Raw genomic sequence first — 18,612 nt, forward strand, 5'->3', positions numbered from 1 at the left:
GGTGACGTCGCTACTTGGTGTCCTGTGATTGGCTAATCGGGAGCGCGGGAGATTGTTTTATGTCGTGGAGCCTGCTGGGTATTATCGGCGGTGACCGTGAGTGACTATCGTCAATATCGGGATAATAACAGCCGAGCATTAGTGAGAGGTCAGTGACATCGGGATAGCAGGGGGAAGGGGCTGTAACCCATAGCAACCACAAAGGCGTGGGCTTATTACACCGGATCTCAGAGTTGTCAGTGTATGCAAATATTTATGTATGCCCCGCCCACATAATACAGACCCCCCAAATATATACAGACCCCAGATTGGACCCACCAAATATGTGCAGGCATCAGACCCCTAAATATATGCACTCTGGACCCCCAAACAAATACCTCAGACCGGACCCCAAATAAATACCTCAGACCGGACCCCTAAATATATACAGACCTAAGACCGGACCCCAAATATATACGGACCCACTAATATATACAGATCGGACCCCTATCTATATACCGATCCCCAAATATATACAGACCCCAAACCGGAACCCCAAATATATACAGACCTCAGACCGGACCCCAAATATACACAGACTGGACCGCCAAATATATACAGACCTAAGACCGTACCCCAAATATATACGGACCCACTAATATATACAGATCAGACCCCTATATATATACCGATCCCCAAATATATACAGACCTCAGACCGGACCCCAAATATACACAGACTGGACCGCCAAATATATACAGACCCCAGACCGGACCCCCAAATATATACAGACCTAAGACCGGACCCCAAATATATACGGACCCACTAATATATACAGATCGGACCCCTATATATATACCGATCCCCAAATATATACAGACCCCAAACCGGAACCCCAAATATATACAGACCTCAGACCGGTCCCCAAATATACACAGACTGGACCGCCAAATATATACAGACCCCAGACTGGAACCCCAAATATATACAGACCTCAGACTGGAACCCCAAATATATACAGACCAGACCCTCGAAATATATACAGACTTCAGACCGGAACCCCAAATATATACAGACCCCAGACTGGACCCCCAAATATATACAGACCGGAACCCCAAATATATACAGACCTCAGACCAGAACCCCAAATATATACAGACCCCAGACCGGACCCCCAAATATATACAGACCTCAGACTGGAACCCCAAATATATACAGACCCCAGACCGGACCCCAAATATATACGGACCCACTAATATATACAGATCGGACCCCTATCTATATACCGATCCCCAAATATATACAGACCCCAAACCGGAACCCCAAATATATACAGACCTCAGACCGGACCCCAAATATACACAGACTGGACCGCCAAATATATACAGACCCCAGACCGGACCCCCAAATATATACAGACCTAAGACCGGACCCCAAATATATACGGGCCCACTAATATATACAGATCGGACCCCTATATATATACCGATCCCCAAATATATACAGACCCCAAACCGGAACCCCAAATATATACAGACCTCAGACCGGACCCCAAATATACACAGACTGGACCGCCAAATATATACAGACTGGAACCCCAAATATATACAGACCTCAGACTGGAACCCCAAATATATACAGACCAGACCCTCGAAATATATACAGACTTCAGACCGGAACCCCAAATATATACAGACCCCAGACTGGACCCCCAAATATATACAGACCGGAACCCCAAATATATACAGACCTCAGACCAGAACCCCAAATATATACAGACCCCAGACCGGACCCCCAAATATATACAGACCTCAGACCGGAACCCCAAATATATACAGACCCCAGACCGGACCCCCAAATATATACAGACCAGACCCTCGAAATATATACAGACCTCAGACCGGACTCCTAAATATATACAGACTTCAGACCGGAACCCCAAATATATACAGACCCCAGACTGGACCCCCAAATATATACAGACCGGAACCCCAAATATATACAGACCTCAGACCAGAACCCCAAATATATACAGACCTCAGACCAGAACCCCAAATATATACAGACCTCAGACCGGAACCCCAAATATATACAGACCCCAGACCGGAACCCCAAATATATACAGACCCCAGACCGGACCCCCAAATATATACAGACCTCAGACCGGAACCCCAAACATATACAGACCCCTGACCAAAACCCCAAATATATACAGACCTCAGACCGGAACCCCAAACATATACAGACCCCTGACCGAAACCCCAAATATATACAGACCTCAGACCGGAACCCCAAATATATACAGACCTCAGACCGGAACCCCAAATATATACAGACCCCAGACCGGACCCCCAAATATATACAGACCGGACCCCCAAATATATACAGACCTCAGACTGGAACCCCAAATATATACAGACCCCAGACCGGACCCCCAAATATATACAGACCTCAGACCGGAACCCCAAACATATACAGACCCCTGACCGAAACCCCAAACATATACAGACCTCAGACCAGAACCCCAAATATATACAGACCAGACCCTCGAAATATATACAGACCTCAGACCGGACTCCTAAATATATACAGACTTCAGACCGGAACCCCAAATATATACAGACCCCAGACTGGACCCCCAAATATATACAGACCGGAACCCCAAATATATACAGACCTCAGACCAGAACCCCAAATATATACAGACCTCAGACCGGAACCCCAAATATATACAGACCCCAGACCGGAACCCCAAATATATACAGACCTCAGACCGGAACCCCAAACATATACAGACCCCTGACCAAAACCCCAAATATATACAGACTTCAGACCGGACCCCCAAATATATACAGACCTCAGACCCGAAACCCAAATATATACAGACCTCAGACCGGACCCCCAAATATATACAGACCTCAGACCGGAACCCCAAACATATACAGACCCCTGACCGAAACCCCAAATATATACAGACCTCAGACCGGAACCCCAAATATATACAGACCAGACCCTCGAAATATATACAGACCTCAGACCGGATTCCCCAAATATATACAGACCTCAGACCGGATTCCTCAAATATATACAGACCTCAGACCGGACTCCTAAATATATACAGACTTCAGACCGGAACCCCAAATATATACAGACCTCAGACCGGACTCCTAAATATATACAGACCTCAGACCGGAACCCCAAACATATACAGACCCCTGACCGAAACCCCAAATATATACAGACCTCAGACCGGAACCCCAAATATATACAGAGCAGACCCTCGAAATATATACAGACCCCAGACCGGATTCCCCAAATATATACAGACCTCAGACCAGACTCCTAAATATATAGAGACTTCAGACCGGAACCCCAAATATATACAGACCCCAGACCAGACTCCTAAATATATACAGACCCCCTAAATCGTCATGGCCAAAAGTGTTGGCACTCTTGAAATTGTTACAGAAAATGAAGTATTAATTATTACACTTCCACATGTTTATTTCCTTCTTGTGCGCACAGAAAAAAAAGACAAATTGGACAGCATTTTACACAAAACTCCAGGAATGGACTGGACAAATTTGTTGGCACTTTTCCAAAATTGTGGGTAAACAACTTTGTTTCCAGCATGTGATGCTGGTTCACACTTGCCTGTGGCAAGTAACAGGTGTGGGCAATATGGAAATCACACCTGAAACTAGATGAAAACCTGAAACTCAATCTTTGCATTGTGTGTCTGTGTGCCACACTAAGCATGGAGAGCAGAAAGAGGAGAAGAGAACTGTCTGAGGACTTGAGAACCAAAATTGTTGAAAAATATCAACAATCTCAAGGTTACAAGTCCATCTCCAGAGATCTTGATGTTACTTTGTCCACGGTGTGCAACATAATCAAGAAGTTTACAACCACTGGCCCTGTAGCTAATCTTCCTGGATGCGGACGGCAGAGAAAAACTGATGAAAGGTTGTAACGCAGGATAGTCCGGATGGTGGATAAGCCTCAATTAAGTGCCAAGAAATTCCAGCTGTCCTGCAGGCTCAGAGTGCATCAGTGTCAGCGCGAACTATCAGTCCACATGTGAATGAAATGAAACGCTATGGCAGGAGACCCCGGAGGACCCCACTGCTGACACAGAGACATAAAAAAGCTAGACTGCAGTCTGCCAAAATGTATGTAAGCCAAAGTCCTTTATGGAAAGCGTCTTGTGAACAGACGAGACCAAGATAGAGCTTTTTGGTAAAGCACATCGTTCTACTGTTTACCAAAAAGGAATGAGGCTTACAAAGAAAAGAACACCATACCTACAGTCAGATATGGTGGAGGGTCATGGGTATTCTAGGGTTGTTTTGCTGCTTCTGGCACTAGTTGCCTTGACTGTGTGCAAGGAATCATGAAATCTGAGGATTACCTGTCGATCAGGGGGCCGACAAACGGTGAGTTTGTAACGATTTTTTATTTTTTTTAAACATTAGATCATTTTACTATTCATGCTGCCTATGCGGCATGAATAGTAAAATGATCTAATGTTTAAAAAAAATAAAAAATCGTTATATACTCACCGTTTGTCGGCCCCCTGATCGACAACAGGCCTTTCCTGCTCGCGACACTCTGGTGACCGCTCCATGCTGCGATCTCGCGAGATGATGATGTAGCGGTCTCGCGAGACCGCAATGCACTCTTGGGACCGGAGCGCACGAGCAGCGTCGGTAACCGCTTCGCCGGAAGGTGAGTATATAACTATTTTTTATTTTATTTCTTTTTTTTAACAGGGATATGATGCCCACATTGCTATATACTGCTTGGGCTGGGCAATATACTACATGGGCTGGGCAATTTACTACATGGGCTGGGCAATATACTACGTGACTATACAACGTGGGCTGTGCAATATACAACGTGGGCTGCGCAATATACTACTTGGGCTGCGCAATATACTACGTGGGCTGCGCAATGTACAGCGTGGGCTGCGCAATGTACAACGTCGGCTACTCAATGTACAACATGGGCTGCACAATATACTGCATGGACTGCGCAATATACTACGTGGGCTGCGCAATGTACAACGTGGGCTGCGCAATGTACAACGTGGGCTGCACAATATACAACATGGACTGTGCAATATACTGCATGGGCTGCGCAATATGCTACGTGGGCTGCACAATATACTACGTGGGCTGCGCAATGTACAACGTGGTCTGCGCAATGTACTGCTTGGTCTGCGCAATGTACTGCGTGGTCTGCGCAATGTACTGCATGGCCTGCGCAATATACTACGTGGCCTGTGCTATACACTACGCATACATATTCTAGAATACCCGATGCATTAGAATCGGGCCACCATCTAGTGTGTATAATAAAAAACACGGGGAATGTAATAATGTTTTGGAGGAAATACATCCTTTTCTGTCACAATTTCAAGGGTGGCAACACTTTTGGCCATGGCTATATATACAGACCACACTCCAGAAATATCTACACACGTGGTCAAAATTGTTGGTCCCCCTCGTTTAAAGACAGGAAACCCCACAATGGTCACAGAAATAACGTGAATCTGATAAAAGTAATAATAAATAAAAGATCTATGAAAATAAACAAGTGAAAGTCAGACATTGCTTTTCAGCCTTGCTTCCACAGAATTAAAAAAAACATAAACCTCATGAAATCGGCCTGGACAGAAATGATGGGACCTTAACGTAATATTTTGCTGCACGACCTTTTGAGGCAATGACTGCAATCACACGATTCCTGTAACTGTCAATGAGACAACTGCTCCTCTTGAACAGGTATTTTAGCTGCTCCTCAAGAGCAAACTGCTCCACTTGTCTCGTGTCTGAAGGTCGCCTTTTGTTTCAGCTCTTTCCAAAGATGCTCAATAGGATTTAGGTCCAGTGTTTTCCTCTTAGCCATTCTTGGGTGTTTTTAGCTGTGAGTTCTGGGTCATTATCCTGTTACAAGACCCATGACCTGAACCTGAGACCAAGCCTTCTGACACTGGGCAGCACATTTCTCTCTAGAATCCCTTGATAGTTTTCAGATTTCATTGTACCATGCACAGGTTGTAGACACCCTGAGCCAGATGCAGCAAATCAGCCCCAGAACATAACAGAGCCTCCTCCATGCTTCACAGTAGGGACAGTGTTCTTTTCTTGATATGCTTCATTTTTCCGTCTGTGAACATAGAGCTGATGTGCCTTGCCAAAAAGTTCCATTTTTGTCTCATCTGTCCATAGGACATTCTCCCAGAAGCTTTGTGGCTTGTCAACATGTAGTTTGGTAAATTCCAGTTTGGCTTTATGTTGTTTTTTTTTTTTTCAACAATGGTGTCCTCCTTGGTCGTCTCCCATGAAGTCCACTTTGGCTCATACAACGACGGATGGTGCGATCTGACACTGATGTTCCTTGAGCTTGAAGTTCACCTTTAATCTGTTCACATTATTTTCAGGGGTGCCATCATTTCTGTCCAGGCGTGTTTCAGGAGTTGTTGTTTTTTTTTTTTTTTAATATAAATTCTGTGGAAGCATGGTGGAAAAACAGTGTCTGACTTTCACTTGTTAATTTTCATAGATCTTTTATTTAATATTACTTTTGTCAGATTCACGTTATTTCTGTGACCATTGTGGGTTTTTCTGTCATTAAACGAGGGGGACCAACAATTTTGATCACGTGTGTAGAACCCAGACCAGACCCCCTAAATATATGAAGAAGACCAACCGTGCACCCCCTAGTGGTGGTCATAGGCATAAATGTTGTTATTATTTGTCTGGTTAGGAGAATTTCCTTTTGCAGAATATTCCTCATCCTCCATCATGTTCTCCCCTTTTATTACCAGGACATGGATGTGCCGTCTCGCCCCGCGGACCCTGTGCCGTCTCGCCCCGCGGACCCTGTGCCGTCTCGCCCCGCGGACCCTGTGACATTCCCTTTCCCCTTCCCGCCGTACCCCATCCAGGAGCAGTTCATGACGGAGCTTTATCGGGTGCTCGAGGCCGGGAAAGTCGGGATATTTGAGAGTCCTACAGGCACGGTGAGGATTAGAGACGCTCCGGGGGGACGAGGGCAGACATGTTTGGTCTCCGGCAGATGACTGCGGCTGTTGTGACCTGATGGGATCTGGCTGCGGGGACGTCTCCCATGTAATATCCTCACCAGTCCCGGGATCTCCGCAGGGCAAGTCCTTGAGTCTGATCTGCGGCTCCCTGACTTGGTTGCGGGACTTTGAAGAGAAGAAGCGGCAGGAGGAGGCCGAGGCGCTGGCGGCAGAAACGGCAGTCGGCTCCACAGTCACCGGATCCACGGCCGAGCCCGACTGGGTGACCCAGTTCTTACAGAAGAAAGAAGAGATGGACGTGAAGAACAAGATAAAGGTGCGGGACAGTAAATGTCGCTCTACGACAGATCGAGCCCTCGAACGGCTGCGGGGACGGAAAGTAAGGGTACGTCTCCACGGTCCGTTTCGCCGGCGGGATCGCCGCAGAGGCGAAGCCGCTCGGCGCTAAGCCCCGCCCCCTTAATGGGACGCGATGGTGCCGGATGTGTACAGTACACATCCGGGATCATCGCACCCCTCGCCATAGGGCCCTGTGATATGCCTTGCGGGGACGCTGCGTCCCCGCAAGGTGTACGGACATGCTGCGTTCTGAAAAGACGCGCAGCATGTCAGGAGTCGCAGGGCCGCCGCGTGCGGGTTTCCACGCATAGTGGAGACGGGATTTCATAAAATCCCCTCCACTATGCTGGAACATCTGGACGCTGCTTGTTTGACGCTGCAGCGTCAAACAAGCAGCGTTTACGTACTGTGGAAACATACCCTAAAAGGTTCGGGCTCTTAGAAGGGAATGAAAATTGGCCACGTGGAATCTTGTGCGTGGCCGCAGTGCCCGCTGCTCGCCTGCAGGTGGCAGCATGTATTCATAGATGCAGAGGCTTCTATTAATGGCGGCGTTTATACGCCGCGGCGCCTGCAGGCGACATATTTGCTCTCCTTGCCATTTCCCTGCATTATCTCCCATCCTGTCAGCCGAAGGTGTCTCCGTCGTAATAACACGATCCCGCGATGTTAAATAATAAATGGCGCTGTCTAAAAACCGCCACTTCCTCCCTCCCCCCGATCTATTTTTAATACCTTGCGCACTTATGTGATATTTTTATGCGCCTCGAACAGATTCACCAACTCCATGAAAAATGAAAGCATGGAGGGTTTTTTTTTTTTTTTTTTTTAAGTTTTAACCCTTTTCTGCCCTAAGAATCGACCACTTCCACCTTTTACGGAGGTCGATTTACCTGGTTTAATGCTATTGTTTTGGTTGCTGTGAGCAGAACCCCCGGTGCCGCTCATGGATTTGCCGCTCCTCGGCTTGCAGTCAGTGAATGGAAACCGTCCTTGTGAGACTGACCACTCAGTTACTTGCTTTTTTTCTTGTTTTTTCTTCCTGCAGGAGGATCAGCTGCGAAGGAAGAAACGAGAAGAGAAACTGGAGCAGATGCGACGTAACGTCCAGCTGAAGTTCGCCGCCAAGAGAAAGGTGAGGTCCGCGAGGACGACAACGTAAGGGGTCCACATGGCCAGGCCGTGTGCGGAGGCTCCTGACCTTTCCTATAGGACGAGCGATCAAATTAAAGGGGTGACATAAATAGAAAGAACTTAAGAAAAATAACTAGTCTTCAGCTCGTTGCCTAGGTCACCGGCCACCTCTGTAGTCTTATCAGCGATGGCCGGTTTTCTAGACAATCCCTTTACTTGACCGTCTGTGTGATGCCGACGTTCATCCTTTCTTTCTTTTTTTTTCTTTTACGCCATTGACCGTATCGTAAAGATAAATGAATGTTGGCCGCCTCCGGAGCTGAACTCTTCCCCCGTTACATCCTCACGTCTCCGACAAGATCTTTTCACACTTTATCGTTTCTTTCCCTCGTATCCGGGACGTGTGGATCTTCCTCGCAGGATTGAACTTCTCGGCCGCTAAGTTTCTCTCTCTTCTTTTTCTTTCTATTTCTTCTCCAGAGGGAAGAGGATGATGAGACGATTCGTCTTCTCCGGCTCAGTCAGCAGATATTGTCCCCCGGAGGGGAAGGCCCGAGCCTGGAGGAAGGAGAGGAAGAGCTGCTCCTCGCCGAATATGAAAGTGACGAGGAAACGAAGAAAGAAGGCAGAAAGTATGGCACTTGTTGTTCTCGACCACACGTAGTGTATATGACTTTACATTTGTGTCTTTCCCTTTAAACGTAGCAGTTTTTTTAAGTCACTTCTGTGCGCGGAGCGGCTGTGATGGCGGTGCACAGAGCGGCTGTGGTGGCGGTGCACGGAGCAGCTGTGGTGGCGGTGCACGGAGCGGCTGTGGTGGCAGTGCACGGAGCGGCTGTGGTGGCGGTGCACGGAGTGGCTGTGGTGGCGGTGCGCGGAGCGGCTGTGGTGGCGGTGCGCAGAGCGGCGGTGCACGGAGCGGCTGTGGTGGCGGTGCGCAGAGCGGCGGTGCACGGAGCGGCTGTGGTGGCGGTGCACGGAGTGGCTGTGGTGGCGGTGCACGGAGTGGCTGTGGTGGCGGTGCACGGAGCGGCTGTGGTGGCGGTGCATGGAGCGGCTGTGGTGGCGGTGCACGGAGCGGCTGTGGTGTCTGCGCGGAGCGGCTGTGGTGGCGGTGCACGGTGCGGCTGTGGTGGCGGTGCACGGTGCGGCTGTGGTGGCGGTGCACGGAGCGGCTGTGGTGGCGGTGCACGGAGCGGCTGTGGTGGCGGTGCACGGAGCGGCTGTGGTGGCGGTGCACGGAGCGGCTGTGGTGGCGGTGCACGGAGCGGCTGTGGTGGCGGTGCACGGAGCGGCTGTGGTGGCGGTGCACGGAGCGGCTGTGGTGGCGGTGCACGGAGCGGCTGTGGTGGCGGTGCACGGAGCGGCGGTGCACCGCCGGCACCTGCCACTAACAGCCGAACTGATCTCCGATCATTGCTTTTTAACCACTTAAATGCTGTTGTCAAAAATATCGCCCGGCCCCTCGTTATAGAAGCGGCTGACATTTACCTTCCCTGTGGGCGACATGTCTGCAGCCCCGGGGTCCGCCATACTGAGTCACAGACGGACAGGTTATACGGAGGGGCGGCCACATCCTTCTATACATTTTTACCTTTTCTGTCTTCTCTCTTTCTCGTCTGCTGCCAGATCGGATGATGAGGATGATTGTGAAGAAGAGCATGTGACGAAGGTAAGCAGAAAAAAAAGCCGCCATTGATTTCATGCCCTGTTGACCTCTCCAGCCGCCAACCACCTCGGCAGCGTCCGGAGACCTCGGATAATGCAACATCTGACAATCAGGAGATTCCCCTTTCCGGGCCGTAATCCCATTACTGCAGAATTACCGGCCCCTCTGATAGTTATGGGGTCTGTGGCTGCAAAACGTCAGAAGTGACGGCGCCTGAAATTGTCCTGAGCGCGGCAAAAAGAGCAATGTATGTACAGATCTCAGCTCCAGCATTAATCATTAATATCCCCAACGCCGATAATTCAGATCTGCAGCATCCGTCCAAAAGCATAAAGGCAATAATGTACTGCCTCAGCGAAAAGATGGTGATAAACCTGCACCAGCATCTAGAAGGAGCAGCGTTCCGGGCTTCTCATAGTGGGGGAGTGACGGGATAAAGCTCCAGATCCTCTGTGTGGACATAGAGGTAAATGATGATATTCTCATTTTCTCCATCCATAATTTTCCACTAGGGGGAGCTCCCTGTATACAGAGATACATGATAAGATCCTGTCTGCAGCCACCACTAGGGGGAGCTCCCTGTATACAGAGATACATGATAAGATCCTGTCTGCAGTCACCACTAGGGGGAGCTCCCTGTATACAGAGATATATGATAAGATCCTGTCTGCAGTCACCACTAGGGGGAGCTCCCTGTATACAGAGATACATGATAATATTCTGTCTGCAGCCACCACTAGGGGGAGCTCCCTGTATACAGAGATATATGATAAGATCCTGTCTGCAGCCACCACTAGGGGGAGCTCCCTGTATACAGAGATACATGATAATATTCTGTCTGCAGCCACCACTAGGGGGAGCTCCCTGTATACAGCGACACATGATAAGATCCTGTCTGCAGCCACCACTAGGGGGAGCTCCCTGTATACAGAGATACATGATAAGATCCTGTCTGCAGCCACCACTAGGGGGAGCTCCCTGTATAGAGAGATACATGATAAGATCCTGTCTGCAGCCACCACTAGGGACTCTGTATACAGGGAGCTCCCCCTAGTGGTGGCTGCAGACAGGATCTTATCATGTATCTCTGTATACAGGGAGCTCCCCCTAGTGGTGGCTGCAGACAGGATCTTATGTATCTCTGTATACAGGGAGCTCCCCCTAGTGGTGGCTGCAGACAGGATCTTATCATGTATCTCTGTATACAGGGAGCTCCCCCGAGTGGTGGCTGCAGACAGGATCTTATCATGTATCTCTATACAGGGAGGTCCCCCTAGTGGTGGCTGCAGACAGGATCTTATGTATCTCTGTATACAGGGAGCTCCCCCTAGTGGTGACTGCAGACAGGATCTTATCATGTATCTCTGTATACAGGGAGCTCCCCCGAGTGGTGGCTGCAGACAGGATCTTATCATGTATCTCTATACAGGGAGCTCCCCCTAGTGGTGACTGCAGACAGGGTCTTATCATGTATCTCTGTATACAGGGAGCTCCCCCTTGTGGTGGCTGCAGACACGATCTTATCATGTATCTCTATACAGGGAGCTCCCCCTAGTGGTGACTGCAGACAGGATCTTATCATGTATCTCTGTTTACAGGGAGCTCCCCCTAGTGGTGGCTGCAGACAGGATCTTATCTTGTATCTCTGTATACAGGGAGCTCCCCCTAGTGGTGGCTGCAGACAGGATCTTACCATGTATCTCTATACAGGGAGCTCCCCCTAGTGGTGGCTGCAGACAGGATCTTACCATGTATCTCTGTATACAGGGAGCTTCCCCTAGTGGTGGCTGCAGACAGGATCTTATCATGTATCTCTGTATACAGGGAGCTCCCCCTAGTGGTGGCTGCATACAGAATCTTATCATGTATCTCTGTATACAGGGAGCTCCCCCTAGTGGTGGCTGCAGACAGGAGCTTATCATGTATCTCGGTATACAGGGAGCTCCCCCTAGTGGTGGCTGCAGACAGGATCTTATCATGTATCTCTGTATACAGGGAGCTAGCTCCCTCTAGTGGTGGCTGCAGACAGGATCTTATCATGTATCTCTGTATACAGGGAGCTCCCCCTAGTGGTGGCTGCAGACAGGATCTTACCATGTATCTTTGTATACAGGGAGCTCCCCCTAGTGGTGGCTGCAGACAGGATCTTATCATGTATCTCTGTATACAGGGAGCTCCCCCTAGTGGTGGCTGCAGACAGGATCTTACCATGTATCTCGGTATACAGGGAGCTCCCCCTAGTGGTGGCTGCAGACAGGATCTTATCATGTATCTCTGTATACAGGGAACTCCCCCTAGTGGTGGCTGCAGACAGGATCTTATCATGTATCTCTGTATACAGGGAGCTCTCCCTAGTGGTGGCTGCAGACAGGATCTTATCATGTATCTCTGTATACAGGGAGCTCCCCCTAGAGGTGGCTGCAGACAGGATCTGATCATGTATCTCTGTATACAGGGAGCTCCCCCTAGTGGTGGCTGCAGGATCGGTGTGAATATCTTCTCCGTTTCTCGGCAAGAGTATAATCTGATGACAGATGGGATCAGGACCGTGGTCCGCCATTATTATCTCTATTAACCCTTACTTTCTTTCCTCCCTTCGCACAGATTTATTATTGCAGCCGCACTCACTCTCAGCTTTCGCAGTTTGTCCATGAACTACAGAAAAGTCCATTTGGGAAAGAGACTCGTCTGGTGTCCCTGGGGTCTCGGCAGGTATTCACATCAACATTCTTATTTTATGTATGTGTGTATATATATATATAACGGTCAGAACAGTTCTATCCACTTGTCCTAATGCTGCTTCTCTCTGTGTTTCTCTGCAGAACATGTGTGTGAACGAGGACGTGCGGCGTCTGAGCTCCGTCCAGCTCATCAACGACCGCTGCATGGAGATGCAGAAGACCAAGCACGGTGAGGGGGAGTAACGTCCCGCCATACGGGGGCTTTTTTGTTTTCATCGTTTTTTATTACTTTTTTTTTTTTTTTTAGAAAAGTGCAGTGGCCAAAAGATGCAGCCGGGGTCGCGGTCGTCATTTACGATTTTTTCCTCTTACTTTCCAGATAAGAAGAACGAGGAGCCGGAGGGGAAGAAGAAGCGCGGAGGGCGGGCGACTTGTCCCTTCTATTCCTACGATCAAATGCAGTTTTTGCGGGATGAGATTCTCCTGGAGGTGAAGGACATTGAGCAGCTGGTGACTCAGGCCCGGGAGGTGACGGCGTGCCCGTACTATGCCAGCCGCTATGCCGTCCCTGCCGCACAGGTGAGCGGACACGGGGCAGCTCCGGAAGTGGAACCAGAGATGCAGAAAGATGGGTTCAGGTGTATTACCAGACATGGCCTACGACAGGAGTGGTGCTGTGTCCTGACTAATCGTAATACCAGACACAGCCGGCAGCCGCTTTTCACCGCCCCTTTTAATGTCTGTTTTTCAGCTGGTGGTCCTCCCTTACCAGACGCTGCTCCATGACTGCACCCGCCGGGCGTCCGGCATCAAGCTGAAGCAGCAGGTGGTGATCATCGACGAAGCTCACAACCTGATAGACACCATAACCGGCATGTACAGCTGCCAGGTGACCGGGGCCCAGGTGAGTCACGCACCCGTGCGTCGGACCCCCACCATCATGATTGCGGATGGACGCATTTATGGTGCATAAATGATACCGATCTCGCAGTAATCCCCCATCCAGTTTAGGCCGGAGCGCCCCTTTAAGGTAACCCTTGCCATAGGACAATACAACCTGAGTCTTTGCATTGTCCTTTTGCTGCCTCTGTGCCGCACCGTTCCCTTTTTTCCTGGCGTAGACCGCGATAATTGGTTAATTAAAAACGAATATTTTTTTATCTCTCAGATTAAAGGAAAATATTAATTAAAATAGAAAATGAAAACTTCTGCTCCGTGTAATCGGTTGTAGGAATTGCCCCACGGGGCCTGGTCCTCAAAGAAAAAAAAAAAAACATGGTGTGAATTCCGTCTGATGGAGGCGGCCTGGCCGGGTAATAGAATTATTATCGTCACTCCGGCGATTGAGGTTATCGCTAATGTCAGACTCCGGGCCTCAAGAGGAGGCGACAGTGTCACAGACACGGCCACACGGAGCGAGCGATTAGTCACCCGCGAGGACTGGAGGAATTCTGCACCACCGGAGGCGGGCGAGGGTCGTATATGACACGTCTGGTGTTGGCTCAAGCGACGGGGAGGGAAAGATGGGAAAAAGTTTTGACTCGAGAAGGGAAGGTAGAAAGCAAAAAATGTCGGCCGTGGTGGAAATTGATAATTTTCTGGCGGCACGGCTCAGGGTCCGAATCTGACCTCTGCCCACTTATCGCCAACCTAACACGGCAGCGCGGTCCGAGATGTCAGAAATCACAGGACTTGGAGAAGCATCGGAGCGAGGCCAGGGTCAGGCCCGGCGTCTGCCAACGTCTCCATATAGATTGGTAACGTTTCATTTTTGCTTTCACGGGTCAGATCGGCCACTCGTTTCCCGTTTGTCGTGGCTGCAAAATAGAAAAGCAATCTAGGATTGATGAAGCCGTAATTGGTTTTCCGGACGAGTGAACACATGTGGTGCCACCGCCGAGCTCCTGGTGTCACGTCTCCATTTATATAATCCCGCACATCTGGATCTCCGAGGAGCCTGATAATAGGGTTGCGTGCTCTGGCTGGCCCAGTGTGTACCGCAGGGGGTTTGCCACCAGATGCCGCCGTGCTCTGTACTGAGGGGTAACTAGAGGTCAGCGTGTCTCCTATAATTGTGATGGATCCAGGATGCTGCAGTTTTAACCCCTTCCTGGCAAGTGCCAGGTACATGAACTTGCCGATCATTTGATCGCTTGTTCTTTAGACCACAGTTCGTCAGTGTTGTAGCATATAGAGTAATTAACATTCCCCTATGAAGCTTAGTCACAGAAGGACCGACATAGCAGCGATGGGAGGTTTTCTGTCCTGCAATCACATCACAGGGAAGAGTATGGCAATGGGGGCCGAAACACAGCCATTTAAATGTTAGTGTCAGTGGTTAAACAGCAGCAATCAGAGGTAGTTCTGTTCACAGCTGTTAAAGGCTGGTGCTGGCTGTATAACACAGCTTCTACACCCTCTCCATATAACATATACGTTATACGGTCACAAAGGGGTTAAGTGCATAGTTTCTGGGAGAAGGGTTTGTTCTATCCGATCTCTGCTCTTCTGAGATTCCAAGGGCCTGCTTAAGGACCCCATCGCGGTCACCTGTGGGATTAAAAAATAAATAAATTCTAAAACAAAATTGTTTTAGAACTGAGAATTTAGAGCCCCCGCTATATACCAAAATCTTTAGTATCGCCACATCTGTGAAGGTCCAATCTTTTAAATTCGCCAGGGGTGCCGTGATAAATGCTGCTGAAGGACCGCAGTGCTGTTTTAGTATTGCGTACCCTTTACTCTGAGCAGCGAGTGTCCGATCCTAAATTAATAGCATACACCATCACTTATAAGGTGGGGGCACCCCTTTTAGGAGGACGTGATTACTTTTTATCGCCTCCTGCCGGCTGAAGTGAATGGAGTTGACTCCAGATAGAGATAATTGTGATAGAGCGCGATACTCTTCATGTTTTATACATGTGCTGACGTACCCGCGAGTGGGAAAGTGACGGAGGCCGCGCTTTTCCTTCCCCACCGGGTGAGATCTTTTATTCATGGCTTTTGTTTTTGCACCTGGCCGCGTCGTTTCCACTTTTCACCTTCGCGGTGCTCTCAGGCTTTTTCTCACTTACCCCAAAGCTGTCAAATATGAGAAAAGTTTTACAACTTTATCAATTCCTAACTCTTCTCAAGATCTCTGCTTCCTGACAGTGAATAGAAGCAAAGACCCTAAACCATAGAGGCGCCCCCAGTCCGCACAGCTGAGGGTTTGTTACAGTGCTCCGCATCTCGCATAATTAAACAATGTAAGGTCCAGGGATGCAATTAAGACCCTGCCTCGTGCTCGTTATTCTCTTATTCTTCAGGGCGCTCGGGATTGCAGCTAATTATCGCGCTCTGTTCTCGCTGCTCGGCGTCGTGTTCTGCCACTACGGCCGGGGATCTCGGCTCATCCCATAATCTCTGCTCGGTGATTTCAGGTTCTGCCACAAAGCACAGAGTAATTAAGGGGTCTTTATGGCCGGACCCTGCAGCTCCCGGTGCCTCACTCTCTGTCTGTTTCCTTGCAGTTGTGCCAGGCGCACTCCCAGCTGGCGCAGTACTCGGAGCGATACAGGTATGTTCCGTAATCACACTGTAATTGTGCTGTAATCTGCTGTCTGTTACTCACTCATTTTCCTCCTAATTTTCTTCCATTACTGAGGATGACAGTCGTCTCCCACCGACACCGCACAAAAGCCTGTTTGTATTGATTTGTTTTGCACAAGAGCTGTTCTAGAAAATGTGTTTGATGTTTGCTCCTCTCCTGATATCCTACAGCCGAGAATCACTGCTGGGAAAGCGCTGCGCACTGTACATACTGTATTATACTCCAGAGCAGCACTCACTATTCTGCTGGTGCAGTCACTGTGTACATACATTACATTTCTGATCCTGAGTTACATCCTGTATTATACCCCAGAGCTGCGCATACTATTCTGCTGGTGCAGTCACTGTGTGCAGCAGGTCTTATGGGGTGTTCCCGGTATACAGCAGGTCTTGTGGGAAGGTCCCTGTATAAGTTGGGTCTTTTGCGGTGTTCCTGGTATACGGTATGTCTTGTGGGGGTGTTCCTGGTATACAGCGGGTCTTGTGGGGTGTTCCCGGTATACGGCGGGTCTTTTGCGTTGTTCCCGGTAAACGGCGGGTCTTATGGGGTGTTCCTGGTGTACGGCAGGTCTTGTGGGATGTTCCCTGTATACGGCGGGTCTTTTTCGTTGTTCCCGGTAAACGGCGGGTCTTATGGGGTGTTCCTGGTATACAGCGGGTCTTGTGGGGTGTTCCCGGTATACGGCGGGTCTTGCTGGGTGTCCTCGGTATACGGCAGGTCTTGTTGGGTGTCCTCGGTATACGGCGGGTCTTGTTGGGTGTCTCCGTTATACAGCGGGTCTTGTTGGGTGTCCCTGGTATATGGCGGGTCTTGTGGGGTGTTCCCGGTATGCGGCAGGTCTTGTGGGGTGTCCCCGGTGTACGGTATGTCTTGTGGGATGTGCCCGGTATACGGCGGGTCTTGTGGGGTGTCCCCGGTATACGGCGGGTCTTGTGGGGTGTTCCCGGTATACGGCGGGTCTTGTGTGGTGTTCCCGGTATACGGCGGGTCTCCGCAATACACCAGAGAGCTGCGCCATCAGCAGAATAATGAGTGCAGCTCTGGATGTGACTAGTGGACACTTTGCTTCTCGCTCAAGTTCAGACTGTCATTTTCAGGAGTCGACTGAAGGCAAAAAACCTGATGTACGTAAAGCAGATTCTCTTCCTGTTGGAGAAGTTTGTGGGGGCCCTCGGAGGTGAGGAATCTATGGGGGTCCCGAGTAGAGCGCCCCTCACATGAGATATAACCGCCACCTCTTGTCTTACAGGGAACGTCAGGCAGAACCCAAATTTCCAGAGCGTGTCGCAGGCGGGTGAGTAATGGGCAGAACATGGCTGATGTCTGGGGGGGCAGCACGGGACAGACGGACGTGCCGGGCGCTGTTCACACAACATTGGGGACGGACCGCTGACTCGTAATGTCACCGTGGTGTGAACAGATCCCGAGAGACGGACGGCAGTCACCGATCTCTGCTCTGATGTGGGGGTCCCAGGCGGCGATGTCAGGAGGTCTCTCGCTTTGTGTTTCTCGCAGGCACCGAGCTCAGATCCATCAACGATTTCCTCTTCTACAGTCACGTGGACAACATCAACCTGTTCAAGGTAACGACGCTGCGAGGGTCTCTCCCCGGGGGTCTCCAGCTCTGACCACTGTAATGTGTGTGTGATCCTGCGAGAGTCTGTCCCCAGTAATGTGTGTACAGGTAATGATCCTGTGAGGGTCTGTCTCCGGGGGTCTCCAGCGCTGCCCCCAGTAATGTGTGTACAGGTAATGATCCTGCGAGGGTCTGTCTCCGGTGGTCTCCAGCGCTGCCCCCAGTAATGTGTGTACAGGTAATGATCCTGCGAGGGTCTGTCCCTGGGGGTCTCCAGCGCTGCCCCATGTAATGTGTGTACAGGTAATTGTCCTGCGAGAGTCTCTCCCTGGGGGTCTCCAGCGGTGACCACTGTAATGTGTGTGTGATCCTGCGAGGGTCTCTCCCCGGGGGTCTCCAGCGCTGCCCCATGTAGTGTCTGTTCCGTTAATGATCCTGCGAGGGTCTGTCCCCTGTGGTCTACAGCACTGCCCCCCAGTTATGTGTGTACAGGTAATGATCCTGAGAGGGTCTGTTCTCGGGGGTCTCCAGCGCTGCCTCTCTAATATCTGTACAGGTAGTGATCCTGCGAGGGTCTGTCTCCGGGGGACT

At 49.9% G+C, this 18,612-nt stretch overlaps 1 protein-coding gene across 5 annotated transcripts in view; it reads left to right on the forward strand.

The window, feature by feature from the left end:
• DDX11 (DEAD/H-box helicase 11) overlaps positions 1-18,612 on the forward strand; it is a 31,146-nt gene continuing 12,534 nt past the window's right edge. For 3 of the 5 annotated variants that reach the window (XR_013215964.1, XM_077266977.1, XM_077266980.1), the window contains exons 1-14: positions 14-148; positions 6,812-7,006; positions 7,149-7,346; positions 8,418-8,504; positions 8,984-9,135; positions 10,133-10,175; positions 12,777-12,884; positions 12,995-13,082; positions 13,233-13,432; positions 13,605-13,757; positions 16,366-16,412; positions 17,543-17,622; positions 17,695-17,739; positions 17,961-18,028. Coding sequence is in view for 4 of the 5 variants with exons in the window: in XM_077266977.1 (XP_077123092.1) it covers positions 6,815-7,006; positions 7,149-7,346; positions 8,418-8,504; positions 8,984-9,135; positions 10,133-10,175; positions 12,777-12,884; positions 12,995-13,082; positions 13,233-13,432; positions 13,605-13,757; positions 16,366-16,412; positions 17,543-17,622; positions 17,695-17,739; positions 17,961-18,028 (1,461 nt within the window). In the remaining variant the exon portion in view is untranslated. Of the gene's footprint in view, positions 149-6,811; positions 7,007-7,148; positions 7,347-8,417; positions 8,505-8,983; positions 9,136-10,132; positions 10,176-12,776; positions 12,885-12,994; positions 13,083-13,232; positions 13,433-13,604; positions 13,758-16,365; positions 16,413-17,542; positions 17,623-17,694; positions 17,740-17,960; positions 18,029-18,612 lie in introns of all 5 variants that reach the window. The other 2 variants (XM_077266978.1, XM_077266979.1) reach the window with 2 other exon arrangements.

Source organism: Ranitomeya variabilis, chromosome 5 (genome assembly GCF_051348905.1).
Source record: "Ranitomeya variabilis isolate aRanVar5 chromosome 5, aRanVar5.hap1, whole genome shotgun sequence".
Lineage (NCBI taxonomy): Eukaryota > Metazoa > Chordata > Amphibia > Anura > Dendrobatidae > Ranitomeya > Ranitomeya variabilis.